The sequence below is a fragment of the Acanthochromis polyacanthus genome, chromosome 2 (assembly GCF_021347895.1).
Source record: "Acanthochromis polyacanthus isolate Apoly-LR-REF ecotype Palm Island chromosome 2, KAUST_Apoly_ChrSc, whole genome shotgun sequence".
NCBI classification, from domain to species: domain Eukaryota; kingdom Metazoa; phylum Chordata; class Actinopteri; family Pomacentridae; genus Acanthochromis; species Acanthochromis polyacanthus.
In genome coordinates, this window is record NC_067114.1 from 40,965,578 (window position 1) to 40,983,032 (window position 17,455).

Consider the following 17,455-nt stretch of genomic DNA (forward strand, 5'->3'; position numbering starts at 1 on the left):
TAGTACTAGTAGCAGATGTAATTAAGCGACCAAATGGTTCACCATCATCGAACTGATTCATCAGCGGTTGATATCATCTCTGCTTCAACGCTCGCTGGTAAAAATACAAAGTGCATGAATTCTAATATCCAGTAAGATGATCTCTGCTCGTTATCTTAATGAGGACATCCATGAGCGTTAACACCTGCTGTCCTACCTGGAACTTTGCTGTGATTAGTCCGTGTCAGCAGTTGGTTGATCGTCCATGTTGACAGACTGATGCTTTTCTTCTAAATGTGGTGACACTGTTTGGATTTTACACCTGCTGAGAGTCTGAACGCCTCTATACTCTCACCAATCCTTTTTAGAACAGGCTTTAACACGCGTTTTCTTTTTTCTTGCTAACTTACATTAATACTGTGTGTAGATGGGGTTTGAGGGTACAGTTAGACCAAAGGGTTGGATTGTAAACAGACTCAGAAGGTTCCAGCAGCATCTCTTCGTCTCTGCTTCTTTTATTAGTTAATGAGACGTGACGAATCGTCTTCACATTATGGTTTCATGTGTCACAGCTTAGTGGCATTGTGAGCATTGTGTAAACTGAGCGAGCTTTCTCACTTAAGCACAGACATGAAAATACCGACCCTCAAAGCTGCACAATCCTGCCCCCGGTGGTCGGAGGCTGCATTACATGTCAGTTATGATCACTGCTTTCAAACCACCTCGAGACCTAAAATAAAATACAAATATCTGGAATTTCACTTGATTCCAAATTACATAAAAACAAACTGTGTGCCAGCATCATGCTTCAGCTTTCAGACAAACTATCCAGCAGAGTTTCAAAACATCATCTCATCTCAGCCTGCCTCCCCAGAACTAAATTCTACTCGAGGAAATTAAGTTTTATGAGGTAAAATGAGCTGCTGCAGGAAACCACATGTTGACGGATGCTTTAACTGCGGTCACATTATGATAGCACACAATCTGCAAGTCTAATGTGAGACATCTTCATGCTCTTTTTATTATCTTTATTTCTATTAACTCCACTAATGTGAGGGATTCTAAATTCTGTTGCAGTTTTGTGGTTTTAATTTTTTTTAAATCTTGATGAAAAGAGACAAAAAATGATTACAAGTCCATTTTTTTATTTAAAAAAAATGACTTAAACAAGCTGAGAAGCTGCAACAGAGCGGCTAATTTATCCAGCAAGAGTTTCAGTTTATGTCATGATTCAGGTTCTGTCACCATTTAACCACAACTACAGCAGTTGTCAGACTGATAAACAAGTGGAGTCGGATCAGCGATTTTAGACAAACGTAGTGCTCATTCTAGTTAATCTGACATCACTTTTAGATTTTCCCCTAATGTCTATCATAAAAAACGTCTTTTTTTAACCTATTTAGACATAAAATTAGTTGTTTAATTGATGTATTTAAAACACTTAGTGGAGAATTTGTCTTACTTTTAGGTGGCTGTAACAACTATTACGCGTGATAATGAGATGACAGTGGGACAGTGTTTTTGTGAGGAATCACAGATAAAAAATATGACAGGAGATTTTCAGCTGAACCCTTCTATTACCTTCAAATTTACTAACATCTTTTATCCTTGGGGTCAGTTTGACTCCAGCAATTTAAACCTCCAGAAAATTATAATTAAATGTGTCGGGTACTTTATGTCTTTTTGTTTACGACCTAAGTAGCCCTTCAATAAAACCACCCTCCACCCACTCCCCTCAAACTTTCTCAATGCTAGATCCCAATAAAATCTTACTGACTCACCTAAAATTGTAAAGAGATATCTTTTTGGTGTTTTAATGGCTTTATATTATTTCAAAGTACATATATTTATTCATATCAATAAGATATAATGGAAAAGAATTTCTGTTATCAAGAATAGTAGCATGTATTCTATTCAGGGTCAATCAGACCCCAAAAAAGCACAACACAATTTCAGAAAGTTTAGGGCCCTAAAGCTATGTAAAGATTATAAAATTGTGACCTCAGTATTATCCAAAACAGCCAAAATAAAAGTTGCGTAAACAGCTAAAAGCCTGGGGTCAAATTGATCCCAGAGAACACTGATGCATACAACATGCATACAGGACACTGGAAACATATCATCACATTCATTTATATTTATTCAATTGTCCCCATTAAATTAGGAAAACTCATTAAAAAGGAAGAAAAAAGTCAGTCATTTATTTATAGATGTTAAACACCGAATTACATCAAATTGACCCCAGAGATAATAGGAGGGTTAATCATTGTGCATATTTTATCAATTAATATGCTTCATAAATGTCAAATTTCTTGTTAATGTGTGCTTAAAGGTGAAACATTTTATTACAATTCATATTTCAACTCACTCATAATCAGAGACTATTTGATCTACTTGTCTGATATTGAAAATTCTCAAAGCAAGAGACATACATTGTAGAATTGTAGTAATTGTGGCTGACTGATTGACTGATTATTGGTCTTTTATTTTTTTACCGGTAATAAATACATTTATAGATGGCACTACTTTGGCTCTGAACCCTTATCTAGCTGTGGACGCTCTGTCTTCTGGAGTGATTTGATTGGTTCTACATCATGAATAAAACTCCTTTAACTTAACATCTGTAAACAAAACAAAAACGTATCAACAAAGTTTTCTGTGAGAGTTTGTGTTCTTCTAAGTTCAACTCCAAGATTTTAAATACTTTCATTTACTACAAATGAATATCTCCTCCAAATATCTCACTAATAATCATTATCAGCCTTCAAAACCCACAAAACACCCCTCTGTACTCAACCACACTTAGTACAGTCCGGTTCCTCCTTCTATAAATCTGTTTGGAATCTTCCACTTCCTGTTTGTCAAAGTGGCCTTCTACCTGGACAGGTTTTGTTGGAGCTCATCAACAAACATTTTGGGTAACTGCACTTTAATATGGATGGATGACACTGAATTAGAGTCTGTTTTAATGAGACTGAGTTCAGATGTGTTGCTCTGTCATTAAATAGGAAATTATTTATCAGAATTCACAGAGAAAAGTCTGAAATGTTTGCTAGGTTAGCGTCCCACATGTTCTGTGGCTCAGCTAAAGCTAACTCTCTCCAACTTCTGGATCTCTTGAGTTGCTTCTTGTTCAAATATCTTGCTAAAGGAGCTGAAGCTCAGAAAGTCTGAGATATTTGTTCAAAATAAGCTCATTCTCAAGTCTTATCCAAACTGTCCTCTTTAGTTTGAACTTTCCCTAAACTTAGGAGTTAATAACAGAGCAGCACATCCAGACTCAGTCTCATTTATGTAGAGATTAAACTTCAGTGTCATTCATTGATGTTAAAGTGCAGTTTTTCACGTTTGTTGCACATGCTGCCGACCAAACCAGTCCAGGTGGAAGACGATGTGAAGAGAAGCTCCAGAGGATGGATCTCACACATTTACTTTGGAAATAAATGTCCTTTAATTAGATATTGTCATGAAAAATTTGAATTTTCCCTTTAATGACGTTCAAATCTTTGAGTGTTTTGTTGGTGTTTAAATGTTTTCTGACACTCGGCCCCAAAGATTAAAACCTTTTAGGACTCACAAGCTGCAACAATTCACACATCATCAACTATCTTTCTGACTAAACTAAGATAAAAAGTGAAAAACTGCCTGATTCCTGCATCATGAATAAAAATCTTTTTGGTTTTTAATGACAGTAAACTGAAAATATTTGGGGTTGACATTTTATAAACCAAAGCAAGAAATGAATTAGAGGAGAAAACAATCAACAAATTAATGGACAAAGAAAATGTGTTTTCCAACATATATGGCTGAATTTCTCCAACATTACAAGATACGTACAATTTAAATTCAATTTTATTTATAGAACGCCAGTTACAGGTCAAATTGTCTCAAGACCCTTTATTTTTTGTCATTTAAAATATGGAAAAGTAAGACATTTAAACCTCTTGACTAATACATTTTTTAAGAGACTAATCAACAATTAAAATAACTTTCTCCACTAAAACTAATAAACATGAGGTCAAATAGAAGGAACAGTTTTAAATCCTGCAGTCCCATGATGGCAAGAATAAAGTTTCTAAACAAAAACTAAATCTGCTGGTGGATTCCATTAAAATCCTAATAAATGATAAAATGTGATACTCAAGGTTTGAAGAACAGAAGAACCAACAATATCTCCTGTTTTCTCCTTTAATGAGTCGACTCTTCTTGTGTTTTCAAACCAAAGAACTACAGACTCTTCACAACCTACTCAAACTCTTGGTACAGGACCTCACCACACGGGTCAACAAGGTTTCCTTCTCATTTCTACTCTGAAGCTCACCTTCTCGTGCTCAAATTGCTGACAAATGTTTGTGCTGCTCTGAAGTCTGGTCTCCAGAACTTCATAAAAGCTCTCAAAGTTTCTTCTGCTTCAGGTTCCTTTGTAGAACTGTAACAGAAAACCTCACTAAACCACATGGAGGGGCCTTAAGATAGTCGTCCAAATGAAGCCGTACAAAAACCAAACTAGCACAACCTAAACGCTAAAGTCTCCTGCAGCCTACCAGAGAACCTCTGTAAACAGAGAATCAGGACAGGAACTCTTACCTTCTGGACAACCAACATTGGTTCACAAACAAGAATACAGAATGTGTCTGACCAAAAACCTCTAAAGACTCACTACAGCCAAGATAAAGACAACTCAGCTGCACCAAATCCACTAATCACTGCACACATTAGCACCATGTGCTAACTGTGGCTAAACAACCACATTTACCAAGACAACTATCCAGTACAAAGCCCTAAAACACACCAAGAAACACATTAAAGAGGATTTTACTGCTGGAACGCCTAAAGAACAAACTAAAGCAACGGAACCAAAACTGGTTCAGTGAAGAGAAGCAGCAGAAATGTTTGACTGCAGACATAAAGCAGGAAGACACTGAGCTGCTCAGGTGTTCCTGATAAAACCAAGCAGCCACCTGGACAGCCAATAGGAACACAGCTTACTGGAAGTCCAGAGGGCTGGCTTAGTGAAGTAAATTCAGTTTAAAGTTGAAGCAGAAAGTTAACAAAGTTGAAAACCACCTTCTGATACCTGAAATCTCTGAGTTTTCACTCAAAGAACACCTGAACATGTCAAACTGGTTCCATAGTAGAACCTTCACTGTAAAAACGTCATAGTATGGCGTGTTGCTCAAAAAACATTACAAGGGTCTAGGGTCGCTGAGGAGCAACACAAAAACAGGAAAAGCGTTGGTTTCCAGGGGGTTAGGAGGCTATTTATTTGAAAGAGTAAGTTTACAACAACACGTGAGCAGAAAAATCAAAGTCTGTCTTTTAGTTGGACCCTCTGGCGATCCGGTTTTGGCCCATGGGCCGCATGTTTGACTCCCCTGCATTAGGTGATTTCAGATGTTATGACTTCTTTCTTCTTTTTTCCCACAGTGACGTTGACGTTGTGATGGTGAACAAACCGGTGAAGCTGCCTCCTGTCTGCTCTGAAGGCCTGTTTGTCCCCCTGGGTTCCTCCGCTCTGCTCCACCTTTGGCTCAGGTGGAGGTGTCGGCCGGCCGCCTGTAGGGGCTGCACCTCCGCCGTCTCAGGTGGCCTGGAAACCCCCGTCTGCCCCCTGCAACACACACTGAAGGCTTTATTTTTGGAGCAGCCGCGGGCACTGTGGCTCGCTCCCTGCGCTCCAGTTCACTCCAGGATGAGACGGCCCTGTGGCACCCTGAGCCGGGATTAACAGGCAGGGAGCAGTTTGTCCCGACAGCCGCCCGCTGAAGGTAAACCAGTCAAACTCCGTGTCTGTTGAGTGACAAGCCGGCGGCTCTGCGGCGAGTCCCGGACCCGTCCGTCTGCTGGGTGCTAACCTGCAAACGGTGCATAGGATTTGATAGTGGCACGTGCACGATCTGAAATGTTAAACGCATGAGGCATATCGGGCATTATGTCCACGAGAGGGAGAGCTTTGCAAAGCACTTTCTAACCTGTTGTGTGTTTCTGCACAAATGTAAGCATGAGTCAGCAGTTAACCAAACCGGCACACTGGGCAGAGCTTTAACCCTCCTGTTATCCTCATTTACAGGCGCCAAAAAATATTGTTTCCTTGTTTGAAAAAAAAAAAAATCCTCAAATTTCTGAAAATTTGCAAAACCTTCAGGAAGAAAACTCCAATAATTCCTTGAAAGTTTTATTTTAAAAAAATCCACCAAATTTGGCAAGAAAATTCATGTAAATATTTGTAAAAAATGAGTAAAAATCTTCCAAAAAAGTCCTGAAAATATCTAAAGTGATTAAATATATATATCAGTAAAACTAATATTTTCTTTAAGAACATTCACAAAAAATCAACCAAAATCCAGCGAAATTTACTGGAAGTTTGATTTTTTTTGTGAATGTTCTTAAGAACTACTTTCAACATTTCTTTTTTCCACTAAAAAAATTTCAAAAAATTCCCAAAAATGTTGAAAATGCAGACATCAAAAGTTTCACTGTGAAAATATCTTTCTTGTTCCACATTTTCAAACTTTAAAACGGGTCAGTTTGGACCCACAGGACGACACGAGGGTTAATACACTTTGCTGCAAATTTCAGATAAATAAATCATCTCCTCCTCCTTTTTTTTTTTTTTTTTTTTACACCAAACTGTTGTTTACTTTGCAGCCAAACCAACAAAACACAAGCAACCCCTGTTTCCACCTCAGGTAAGATTTCCACACTCCTCAGTGGCTCCTTAAAGGAGTTCTTTGAAGCTGAACAGATTGAGGTCACGGCACAGTTTTTCCACAAAGCTAATCTTATACTTTCCTCTTTTGAGAGCTGGGCAGTGGAAGCCTCCCAGATATCCAACCCCAGAGCCATAAAAGGGGGCTTCTCATCTGTCAGCTGGCCTCTTGTCACTGCGACTGCAGGAGTCACTTTGACAACAGGGATTCACCGTAAACATTTGCTCAGAACCAGGCAAACACGACATCTCTCAGGAGGTCCGGTCAGAGATCCGGCTCGGCTTTAAGTCGGCGAACCGGTGCTGGCAAGACAAAAATAAAATTTTAGGAGAAACGGTTGCTGTGAATTACGAGGCTCAGCGCTCGGTGGGAGCAGCTCCGAGAGGATTTGGGCCTCGGATTGATTTCCAGCAGGACGGCAGGCAGCAGGTGTTGGTGTCAGGATGTTTGCTCTGATTTCCCTCCGGCTAAAATTAGACGGTGGACCTTTTCTAGAGCCACCAGCGATCCTCCAATATTCAGACAGAAAGGGAACAATTCAGCTCAGGTTGCCACTCAAGTAGAGACAAGTAAAAATACAGTAAACAAATCCAGCTAGATTTAAATACGGAGATCTTTGTCTGATTTAGAGGAGTATGTAACATTTATTGTCTGTTAATTACGCCTCAGACCTTTGACCTCCTTCATATTGTGAGCTTGTAATGTCAGCGGCCGATGAATTTGGACTCAATTTACTGCCCGTCACATTTTAAGCTTCTTTGGTCAAACATTAGCTTCCTACTAAGATCCCTCCTCCCATCGTGAACCTCCTCACCCTCCTCTACGCGTCAATCACCTCTGCTCAGCTTTACTTTTATTTCCTGCAGAGGTCGTTTTTAAATCCGACTGTCTCCTTGAGAGACTATTTTCATGAGTAGTGTGTCATCATTTCAAAGCAGCCTTGCCATGAGCAGCGGCTTTACGTGCCTTTCTATTTCCACTGGCGATGCTCCTTGTAACCATGCAGCATCTTCAGGACCCAATTAAGAGTTTTGAAACCTGCTAATGAGCCTCTTGTCATAGGAGCTCACAGTTGTCTGAAGCCAGCTGCAGGCCTGTCTCAGAGCCATTAGCACGGGTTAAATCAGTGCAGCTGGCCGGCAGCTGAACACACTAAACTGGGAACAGAGCAGAAGACGATGAGAGCACCGAGGCAGTAAATCAACAGGAAAAAACCAAAAAGCCTCGAGGAATCAGTGATCAGTTACATGGAATTTATTTCATGGTAATCAAAGATACATTAAGACATACACTGAGACGTCATTCACAGGATGAAAGAAATACATGTCCAGACTAAACAGGAAAACATTCACCTGCCAACATCAAGAGCTGCAGTACAAAGAAACTGGACTTGAGACCTGAAGTGAACTGAAAAGGCGTCTTCAGTTCTCTTCAGTTCACATGAACGAAGGTAAAACAGCGTCAAGAACCAAACACAGAAGTCCAGGTGTCTGACTGAAGCTCTTCGTTTTACTAAAACCAGGATGACTGAGAATCTATGAATATAATCAGATGTTTTGCTTCACTACATTTTGCAGAATTAGAACAAAGAGTTACAGGAAGTGCCAGGATTTAGCCCTCATGTTGTCCTGCGGGTCAGAAGTTACTCCTTTTAAAGTTTGAAAATGTGGGAAAAATAGATATTTTTACAGTGAAACTTCTGATATCCACATTTTCAACATTTTTGGTGGAATTTGTGAAATTTGCTGGATTGTGGTTGATTTTTATGTGAATATTCCTAAAGAAAATATTAGAAGTTTTACTGATTTATAAGTAATCACCTTAGTGATTTTCAGGATTTTTTGGGAAGATTTTTACTCATTTTTTGAAAATATTTACAAGAATTTTCTTGCCAAATTTGGGGGGTTTTTTTTAGAAGAAAACTTTTAATGAATTATTGGAATTTTCTTCCTTAAGATTTTGCAAATTTTCAGAAATTTGGGGAATTTTTGGCAGAATTTTTTGGATTTTTTTCAGACGAGTAAACAATATTTTTTGGTGCCCATAAATGAGGACAACAGGAGGGTTAAAGGAGGATCCTGGTTCATGTCAACCTGCCATTTTTCTCATGAATGTGGCTGCTGTGGTTTAGGCTGCTTCATAGGATTATTTATACAGGGGGTCCTCGGTTACGACGTCCTCGACCTACGGCGTTTTGTTGTTATGTCTGAACTGGTTACGTGGAACTACAGAGTCGGCCAAAATAATGTTTACACACATCAGGAAAAGAAAAGCTTGTATTAATATTTCAACACCAAATTTATTCAGACATCACAAGATTGATACAAATTACCTTTGGCCTCTACGATTACAAGAGGTGCTCCAGACATTTATGTGTACGGCGAACTACTGCGTTACCAAAGTGTCCGCCTGTTGGGAAAACATTGGACAACCGTACACAGCGTTATTGGAATTTGATCAAACTTTGAAGGAGGTATCTGTATGTATGGAAGTACTTAAACAAATTAAATATGTATGCAAGTCTTTTGTCTTCTGATGTGTGTACATTATTTTGGCTGACTGTAGTTGGTGAGTGGCGTAGACGAACACGTCGTCACGCGGCGCTATAAGACGGATTTGTTTACATTCGCTGCTTGGACACCACCTTGATTGTGATATATTCACCAACTTTTTGCCCTTCATTATGGCTCCCAAATGTAAGTCAGACTCTTCTGATGGCAGTCACCTCCATGGAAGTGAAATTATCATTAGTATTCATGACTTTTCCAAAGAACTGATCGATATCATGATGCAGGTAACGGCTTTGTTTACATTTTTGCCAAAAATCGACTTGCATTGCGCCGTAGGAACAGAACTCCAACGTAAGTGGAGGACCTCCGTATTGACGGTTAATCTGTTGATTATTTTCTCGAGAAAATGGAGAAAAATGTTGATCAAAGACATTCAGCTTACTGTCACAGAGGAGGAAAGAAAGCAGGAAATAATCAAGTTTAAAAAGCTGCAATTTCATCATTTTTTCTCTCTAAAAAAATAGAGCCAAACCATTTGATTATCAGAATAAGTGGCATGAATCCAACTAATCGATTAACTGGGACTTCAGGTGTTGATGTAACTTAAGGCTCCATGCAGTTATCAGGGGCTTCCTACTGAAAGACTTTTACTTTCTCAATAAATCATTTTGAACATTTGTTTTCAGTCTGACTAACAGTAAACAGAAATGGTCATCTTGCTAACTGCATTATTTTCACTGACAGTACGGTGAAGCTGATTGTTGCTCCAGCTGCTCTCAGTCTTTTCTTCCAGTTGATTTTGTGAAGATGAAACACCGTCTCTAGGATGTTTATCAAAGCTGTAAATTCATTAGTCGTATTCCCACAGCTGGAATTACTCTCATCCAAGAACCGCACAGCAAAGTTTCCCTCCTCAGTGAGCGAACCAGTTCGTCTTGTTGTCTTCATCTCACAGTGGAAATCGGATGTAAACAAACTCAGATGAATAAGCTGGAGATCAGGTCAAGTATCCCCAGATGGAGATCTCTTATGCAGTTAGTCAGATGTTCGTTCCAGACGGATCATTTCTGTGTTTAACTACAGTCAGACTGAAAACAAACATTTCAAAGATTTGTGTAAAAATCATTTTTCTTTGTAGAGCTGAAGGAAGCTCATTTTGTTCGTCTGATAAACCCTCATCTTCCTGTTTTCTCATTTATCCACAGTGAAGGTTTGGAGTGGAAAGAAACAGGCACATTAATGAGAAGTACATCAGGTTGAAATAAACAAGAATTCTCTTTTAAGTGCTTTTCCAACCTTAAGCCTGAAACACAGAACGGTGAAGTCAGAGTGGCTGATTTATTTTTTACCCCGTTATCCAAACATGAGCTTCACAAATCTTCATAGAACTGTCCGCCTGTAAAAGAAGGAAAGGATGAATCATTTTAAGTTAAATAATGATCTTAATCAAACAATCTATTATATCTAATTAATAATAACAAACTCTGATTAAACTGAAAATGTTCTTTCTTCGTCTTTATTATGGAACTAAACTCTACATTTCCAGTGACTCAGTGAAATAATCTGCTTCCTTATCGACTTCATTTCAGTCTTTCGATGAAAATCTGTTTTAGTTGGTCCCGTTTCAGTCCAATGATTGGATCTTTACTTGTTAGATCATCACAGCACTTTGAAGCTCCAGCTGTTGTCATCTCTGTGTGTGGTTACCATGGTTACAGACGTTATTCTCCTCAGTCACAAAGTGTCCATAAAACTCGGCAGACTCACTGAAACTAACATGAACTTAGATCACCCGTCTTAGATTAACGTAAACTCTCCTGTTGATAAATGTTGGCTGCTGCCTGGATGTCCGTAGTTTGCTCGAGCTGTTTTGTTGCCGCTTCTTTATTATAATTTGTCGATAAAACTGTTTCTTTCAACAACCCTCTGATAACACAGACATATACCATTACTGAATGTAAACAGCTTAAAAAGATTCAGCTGTCAATCTACAGAATTTAAGAAATTTGTAGACAGCAGAAGCAGCTTTGGTCAGGAGCTGCAGTACGATTCACTGAATGTCATTTTGCGTTAAAACATTAACTAGCTCATTTGTTCATTTGTCCATTTTCAGACAAATTAACTCATCACTGTTTTAATAAATGTGTTCTGTGGACTCACACTGCAGCTCCAGAATGTCTTCATTTAGTGGATTTATCAGTTTCACCTGTTGTTAATTAACCTTCCTGTTGTCTTCATTTACAGGCACCAAAAATATTGTTTCCTTGTCTGAAAAAAAATCCAGAAATTTAGCGGAAAAATCCCCCAAATTTCTGAAAATTTGCAAAACCTTCAGGAAGAAAATTCCATTAATTCCTTAAAAGTTTCCCTTAAAAGTTTTATTTATTAAAAAAATTGGCAAGAAAATTCTTGGAAATATTTTCAAAAAATGAGTAAAAATCTTCCAAAAATATCTAAAGTGATTATATGTAAATCAGGCAAACTTCTAATATTTTCTTTAGGAACATTCAGAAAAAAATCAACCAAAATCCAGCGAATTTTGCTGGATTTTGGTTGATTTTTTTGCAAATGTTCTTAAGAAACCTTTTTTTATTAACATTTCTTCTTTTTACCACCAATTTGTTTTCTAAAATTTCCCAAAAATGTTGAAATTGTGGACACCAGAAGTTTCACTGTGAAAATATAATTTTTTTCCAGATTTTTTTTAGACTTTAAATTGGGTCAGTTTTGACCCACAGGACGGCACGAGGGTTAAGAAATGCCTTATATTCAGTTAACTGTGATGTTATCAGAAGGTGCTGGAAAGGAAACAGACCTGTGAACTCAAATGATTCACCAATTACAACAAGAAACAGCACAAGAACAGGGTTAGAGGAAATGTGGATTTCACATTAATTTCAGCTGGAAAATCTGTCATGTCAGCGGTGACTTTTGTGTAACTGTATTAATGTCATTCGATCATTTAGCTCCACTTCTCAAATTAAACCCAGTAACTTGGATGTCAGAAGAGTGAGGGGGTAATGACTGAAGGCTGCTCTTCAGTGCAGACAGCATGTAGTGGCAGTAATGCTAATAGTAGAAGAGTTTGGAAGTGATACCATCAACTGGATTTACTGAGTCCATCTGCTGTATCTGCAGATCAGAAGGACACGGAGGCCAAACTTTATCCATTAAGCTCACCACAGACCAGAATAACAGCTGTAACCATGATAGCCTCACACTAAGACAGAAACGGTTGTAGGTTCAGGGCTCGACTGATTGATGAAAAATTAAAAATGCGAACACGAAACTGAAAATAATTAAAAATTAAGGATGATGAGAACATTTTAATCAAAAGACTAAAACTGGTGCCAACATTAGCACAATGTCAAACTATATTACTGTGATTTCAGAGTAAGAATTTTGATTTGAGATGCTCAGATGATAAATACACGACCGTTCAAAAGTTTAGAGTCACTTAGAAATGTCCTTATTTTTGAAAGAAAATCATTTTTTTCAATGAACATGACATTAAATGAATGATAAATCCAGTCTATACATTGTTAACGTGGTAAATGACTATTTTAGCTGGAAATTGCTGATTTTTAATGGAATATCTCCATAGGGGTACAGAGGAACATTTCCAGCAACCATCACTCCTGTGTTCTAATGCTACATTGTGTTAGCTAATGGTGTTGAAAGGCTAATTGATGATTAGAAAACCCTTGTGCAGTTATGTTAGCACATGAATAAAAGTGTGAGTTTTCATGGAAAACATAAAATTGTCTGGGTGACCCCAAACTTTTGAACAGTAGTGTAAATTTAAAAATACAAAAATGTTTTTAGTTTTTGACAGAAATTTGACTGAAAGTAAAACATATTTTCATCATGAAGACACCTTCTTGATGAACAATAATGATAATAATATTAATAATAATGTGTTTGTTCTGTTTTGGCTGCAGATAAACAGGCTGATGAGTGTTTTCTGTCTTTGCAGGAGTGTGAGATGCTGATGGAAGTCAGCTACAGTAACGGGCTGGAGCCTGACCTTTCCCAGCAGGATCCTCCACCCTTACTACCAAAACCGGGCAAGGACAACGCAAGGCTTCAGAAACTCAAGAAGAAGAGAGCCAAGAAGAAAGGCAGCCTCTCTCAGACGCCCATCCCCTTTCGCTCCTGTTTGTCGCCTGTCAACGAAGCGAGCACAGACCTCGAGCACAGCGACCAGTCCAGCCCACCGGAGTCGGTGTACATCGCCGACCCCTCGGTGTCCAGTTTCCCCTTTGGCTCCCTGTACGATCACTCTGCACCTGCATTCCCTCCTCCTCAGAGCAGCCCTCATGTTCAGACTGTCAGCTTCCCCCCTCCATCCTACACAGCTCAGATCAGGACTTCAGAAGATCAGGTCGCTCCGCTGTACGAGTGTTCCTCTTTTTTATTCGACGAGGCGACTCCTTTCATGATGCCACCTGAGCAGGTTGCAGCGCCGCCTCTAACTCCTGCTTTCACCCTGAACATGACACCAAATTCCCATGGGTCAGTCACAACAGTCGCCGTGTCGCAGCCCAGCCCTAAAATATCAACTCATACCCTGACCCTATCCCCAGCCACCCCCAACTGTGGCCAGACACCTTCTCAAGTTGCAGGCCTACATCCAGTTCCAAACACTCAACCTTTATTTCCCAGCCAGAGGGAGACAAACGCCGCCTCAAAGGACAACCCTCCGAGCCAAACGTCCATTCTGACTGCCAGACACACCAGTAACGGCAGCTTTGCTCTAAGCCAGATGCCCCCCGAAATAACCGCCTCAAAAATATCACTTGTTGAAGCAGTGAAGGAGACGAGGCCAGAACCCGCACTGGCCAGGATTTATACATCAAATGCAACGTTTTATGAGATCTCTAAACCTCCCTCTATGCAAGACCTGTCAGTAACAAACCCAACCTACCAGGGAGCATCGCTATCTGCAGCGTACAGGGAGAAAACTGCTGTTTCAGTGCTAAAGACTGATCATTCTTCCTCCTGGACTCAGGGTGGAAGACCTAAGACTCCTTCATCCACACCAGCTCGAGGATCTACGCCCATTTTTGAAATCTCAAAACCAAACCCACTTTTATTTGCTGCAAGTCCTGCTTTCAACTCGTCCCAAGACCTCCAAGCTCCTGCTGTTCTCAAGGAGGCTCCAAGACACAAACCAGCGATTCAAGCTGGCACCACAGAGGAAAGGAAGCACCCTGACGCTAACAACATAACTTCCATCAAACAAGCCAGCAACTACAAAGAGATACAGATTCAAAACACACGAAGGAGTACAATAAATCTGAGCGTTACCAACAATGAGCTGTACCAAAGAGAGAACACGGCTGCTCCAGCAGAACCCATCACCCTGAATCAAAAAGCAGACCAAGTGTCAGAAAACAAAGCTTCATTGTTGCCAAAAGTTCCATCATTTCTTTCTGTACCACAGAATATGAACCAAATGCCAACACCTTTGAGTCAGAGCCCAGCATTCCCGAACTTTCGTCCTCCTGTAATCGATGCTCGCAAGTCTTTGACGTCACTGTTGGAGACTCAGATGTCTTTAGCAAACTCAAAGCCCAAATCACGGTCTACTTATTATGGGCTCACTCCAGCTCAGTACGCTGCTTACGGTGGAATTAGGAGCACGGCATCACATCACAGCCCTGTACCCCAAAGGATTAATGAAGCTTATCCAGACCAAACCCACCAAAATGAGTCTGTAGACGGATCAAATCCTGAAAAACAGCTCAACGGGCATGAAGATCTCCCCTGTTCTGTTCACAGTTCACAACCTGTGTCACCTCCAGAGCATTCAGAGCTTCCAGCTGAGCAGATCATCACATGTAGCACAGATGTCTGTCAGGAAAGTCAATCTGAAGCTTACAGTATTGGAATACAATCAGTTAAAACTACTAATGTGGACACAATAAAAGCTGAGCCTCCCCTCAGCTCGGCTCAGAAAACAATGCAACAATCCACAAGTGATGTATCCCCACCAAAAGCCTCTTACTCTGAGGCTCCAATACCAATACCTAAAGCAGGTGAGGTACACACACCAAGTGCGGCACAGTTTTCTATAGAGGCAGCGGTAAAAACGAATCCAACCCTGACTGATAGCAGTGGCCTGTCGAGTTCTTCCTCACCCTTAGTGAAAGCAGATTTAAATGCAGAAACACATCATGAAGTAAAAGTGATAGACAGTCCTGATAAAACACCTCCAGTTTCACAGCGTAATAAAAACCCTAGAGGAGAACCCAAAATTCTAAATGTAAATGAATACTTAGCTCCAGTCCAAACTTACCAAACTGTTGGTGGAGTCAGTCCATCAACAGTTCATGGTCTCAACGCTCAACTCACTGCCAAGCCTGCTCAAAAGTTAGAGAACAGCCAAAACTTGATCATCCAATCTATCGCCACAAAGTTAGAGGCCAAATTGTCAGATAGTACCACAATAAATAGTCCCTTCAACTTAGGACCACAACAATCCAACAAACTGGTTTCAGAAACCCCAATAAAGTCCAGTAAGGTCTTACACAAACAAAAGGAAGAGGTTTACCAGCAAATCAAAGTAAGCAGTGAGGTTATTCTGCCCAGTAAGATAAACATGGGGACCATGTTCCCTTCTACTGCTGCTAATATGGAACAAATCATGGATAATACAAAAGCAGAGCCCCAAATCACGAATAAACCCTCTAATGAACCAATTATCGCCAGCAGAGAATCCTTGTTGCCACATGAGCCAGTCACAGCGTCGGTATGTTCTGCACACTACAGTATCTGTACTGTATCTTCAGCTGAGAAAAAGTTTATACAACCAGTCACTGCCGACACTCAAGTCTATAGACCTGTTCATACTTTAGAAAATAACATCCCTCCATCAAGTGCACCACATATACCTTCTGTAAATACTATTTTACCAGGTAAACCAACCACACAAACTAAACTACCCACCTTACTTGCTTCTGTACCCAAATCACCCAATTTTTCTGATGTCAGGTTCCCTTTAAACTCCTCAAACTTGCCAAAAATAGAGCACAAAATGCCAATAAATATTAGCGAGAATATACTTGCAAACACACAAACTAGTACAGGTTCTGTTGGCCAAGGAACAAGTTTGTACACAGACTCAAGCAGAGCTGCACAAGCAACTGAAGCCACACTTAAAACTAAAGACACAGAAAAGTCAGGCAAAGTAAATATAGAAGCCAAACTCCCAAAGTTTATGAATACTGACACGAAAAGAATCAGCGTCTCAGCAGTAGACAAAGATGTGCATCCACAACTCATCACTGAAAGAACAGGTTTACTGCCATTAGAGCATCTTCCTGTTGCTCCTGTCAAAGCAGAAAACATCCAAACTAAGTCTGCTGTCGAAACAAAACCAGCTATTTCAAAAGGAAACACGACGAGCAGCGAATCCAAACTATCCAACAAACCAAACCAACTGAGGTCTTTAACAGGCACTGGTCCACATGGACAACCAGGAAGTGTTGAAACTATCCAACATGAAGTTGCACAGTCAAATAAATTCAGTTTGGGTGGAAATATTCACAATATTCAATCAGCTGAGACCAAATTGTCCAACAAATTTCACATGGAAACTGTCCCACCAGTGATTGCAGACCCAGCAGAAATCAGTAAACCAACATTTAATACTGTGCAGGTTAGTAAACCTACAGTTCCTTCTAGCCCTACAATAAGGCATGTTGCGCCAAAAAGTCCTGTAACAAAGCCAGCCATGAGTGCAAAATCACTTTTAGGCTCTGTTGATGGTCAAATAATTGCTGAGAACGGATCACCTGAGACACCTGGATACCAAATTAGCACTAAAACTACTCTGAAAGAAGAACATTCTTTAATTAAGCCAATTGTAGACAATAAATCTTTAGCAAGTCCACATATGAAAGCAAAACATTTGGTAGCAACTAAGACAGAAGCAATGACCTCCATCTCGAATACATTTGGCACAAGTGTAGACCAGCAAACCAGACAAACAGCAAGTAACATGACAGGAAATAATGCTCAGATGTCAGTGAAGCAGTTTATTGAAACACAAAGATCTACTGAAACCAACATTCATACTGTAAACACTCAAACCCTGTCACATGTTGCTTTAAGTAACCATCCTGCTGTAAATATTCAGCCTCTTAGTGAAGCCACCAGAGATTTTAAAGTCCCTCAGAGTCCTGTAGCTACACCTAAACCTTGGAGTGCAACAAGAGCTTCACCTCTACTCGAGCCAAGAGTGTGTCATAC

At 39.8% G+C, this 17,455-nt stretch overlaps 1 protein-coding gene across 1 annotated transcript in view; it reads right to left on the bottom strand.

Moving 5' to 3' along the window:
- Window positions 1–7,928: 7,928 nt before the first annotated feature.
- Window positions 7,929–17,455, bottom strand: part of LOC110951635 (non-muscle caldesmon-like) — a 53,034-nt gene continuing 43,507 nt past the window's right edge. The window contains exon 15 of the mRNA XM_051944898.1: window positions 7,929–10,595. Within this exon, the coding sequence (XP_051800858.1) occupies window positions 10,570–10,595 (26 nt within the window). The 3' untranslated portion in view covers window positions 7,929–10,569. The remainder of the gene's footprint in view (window positions 10,596–17,455) is intronic.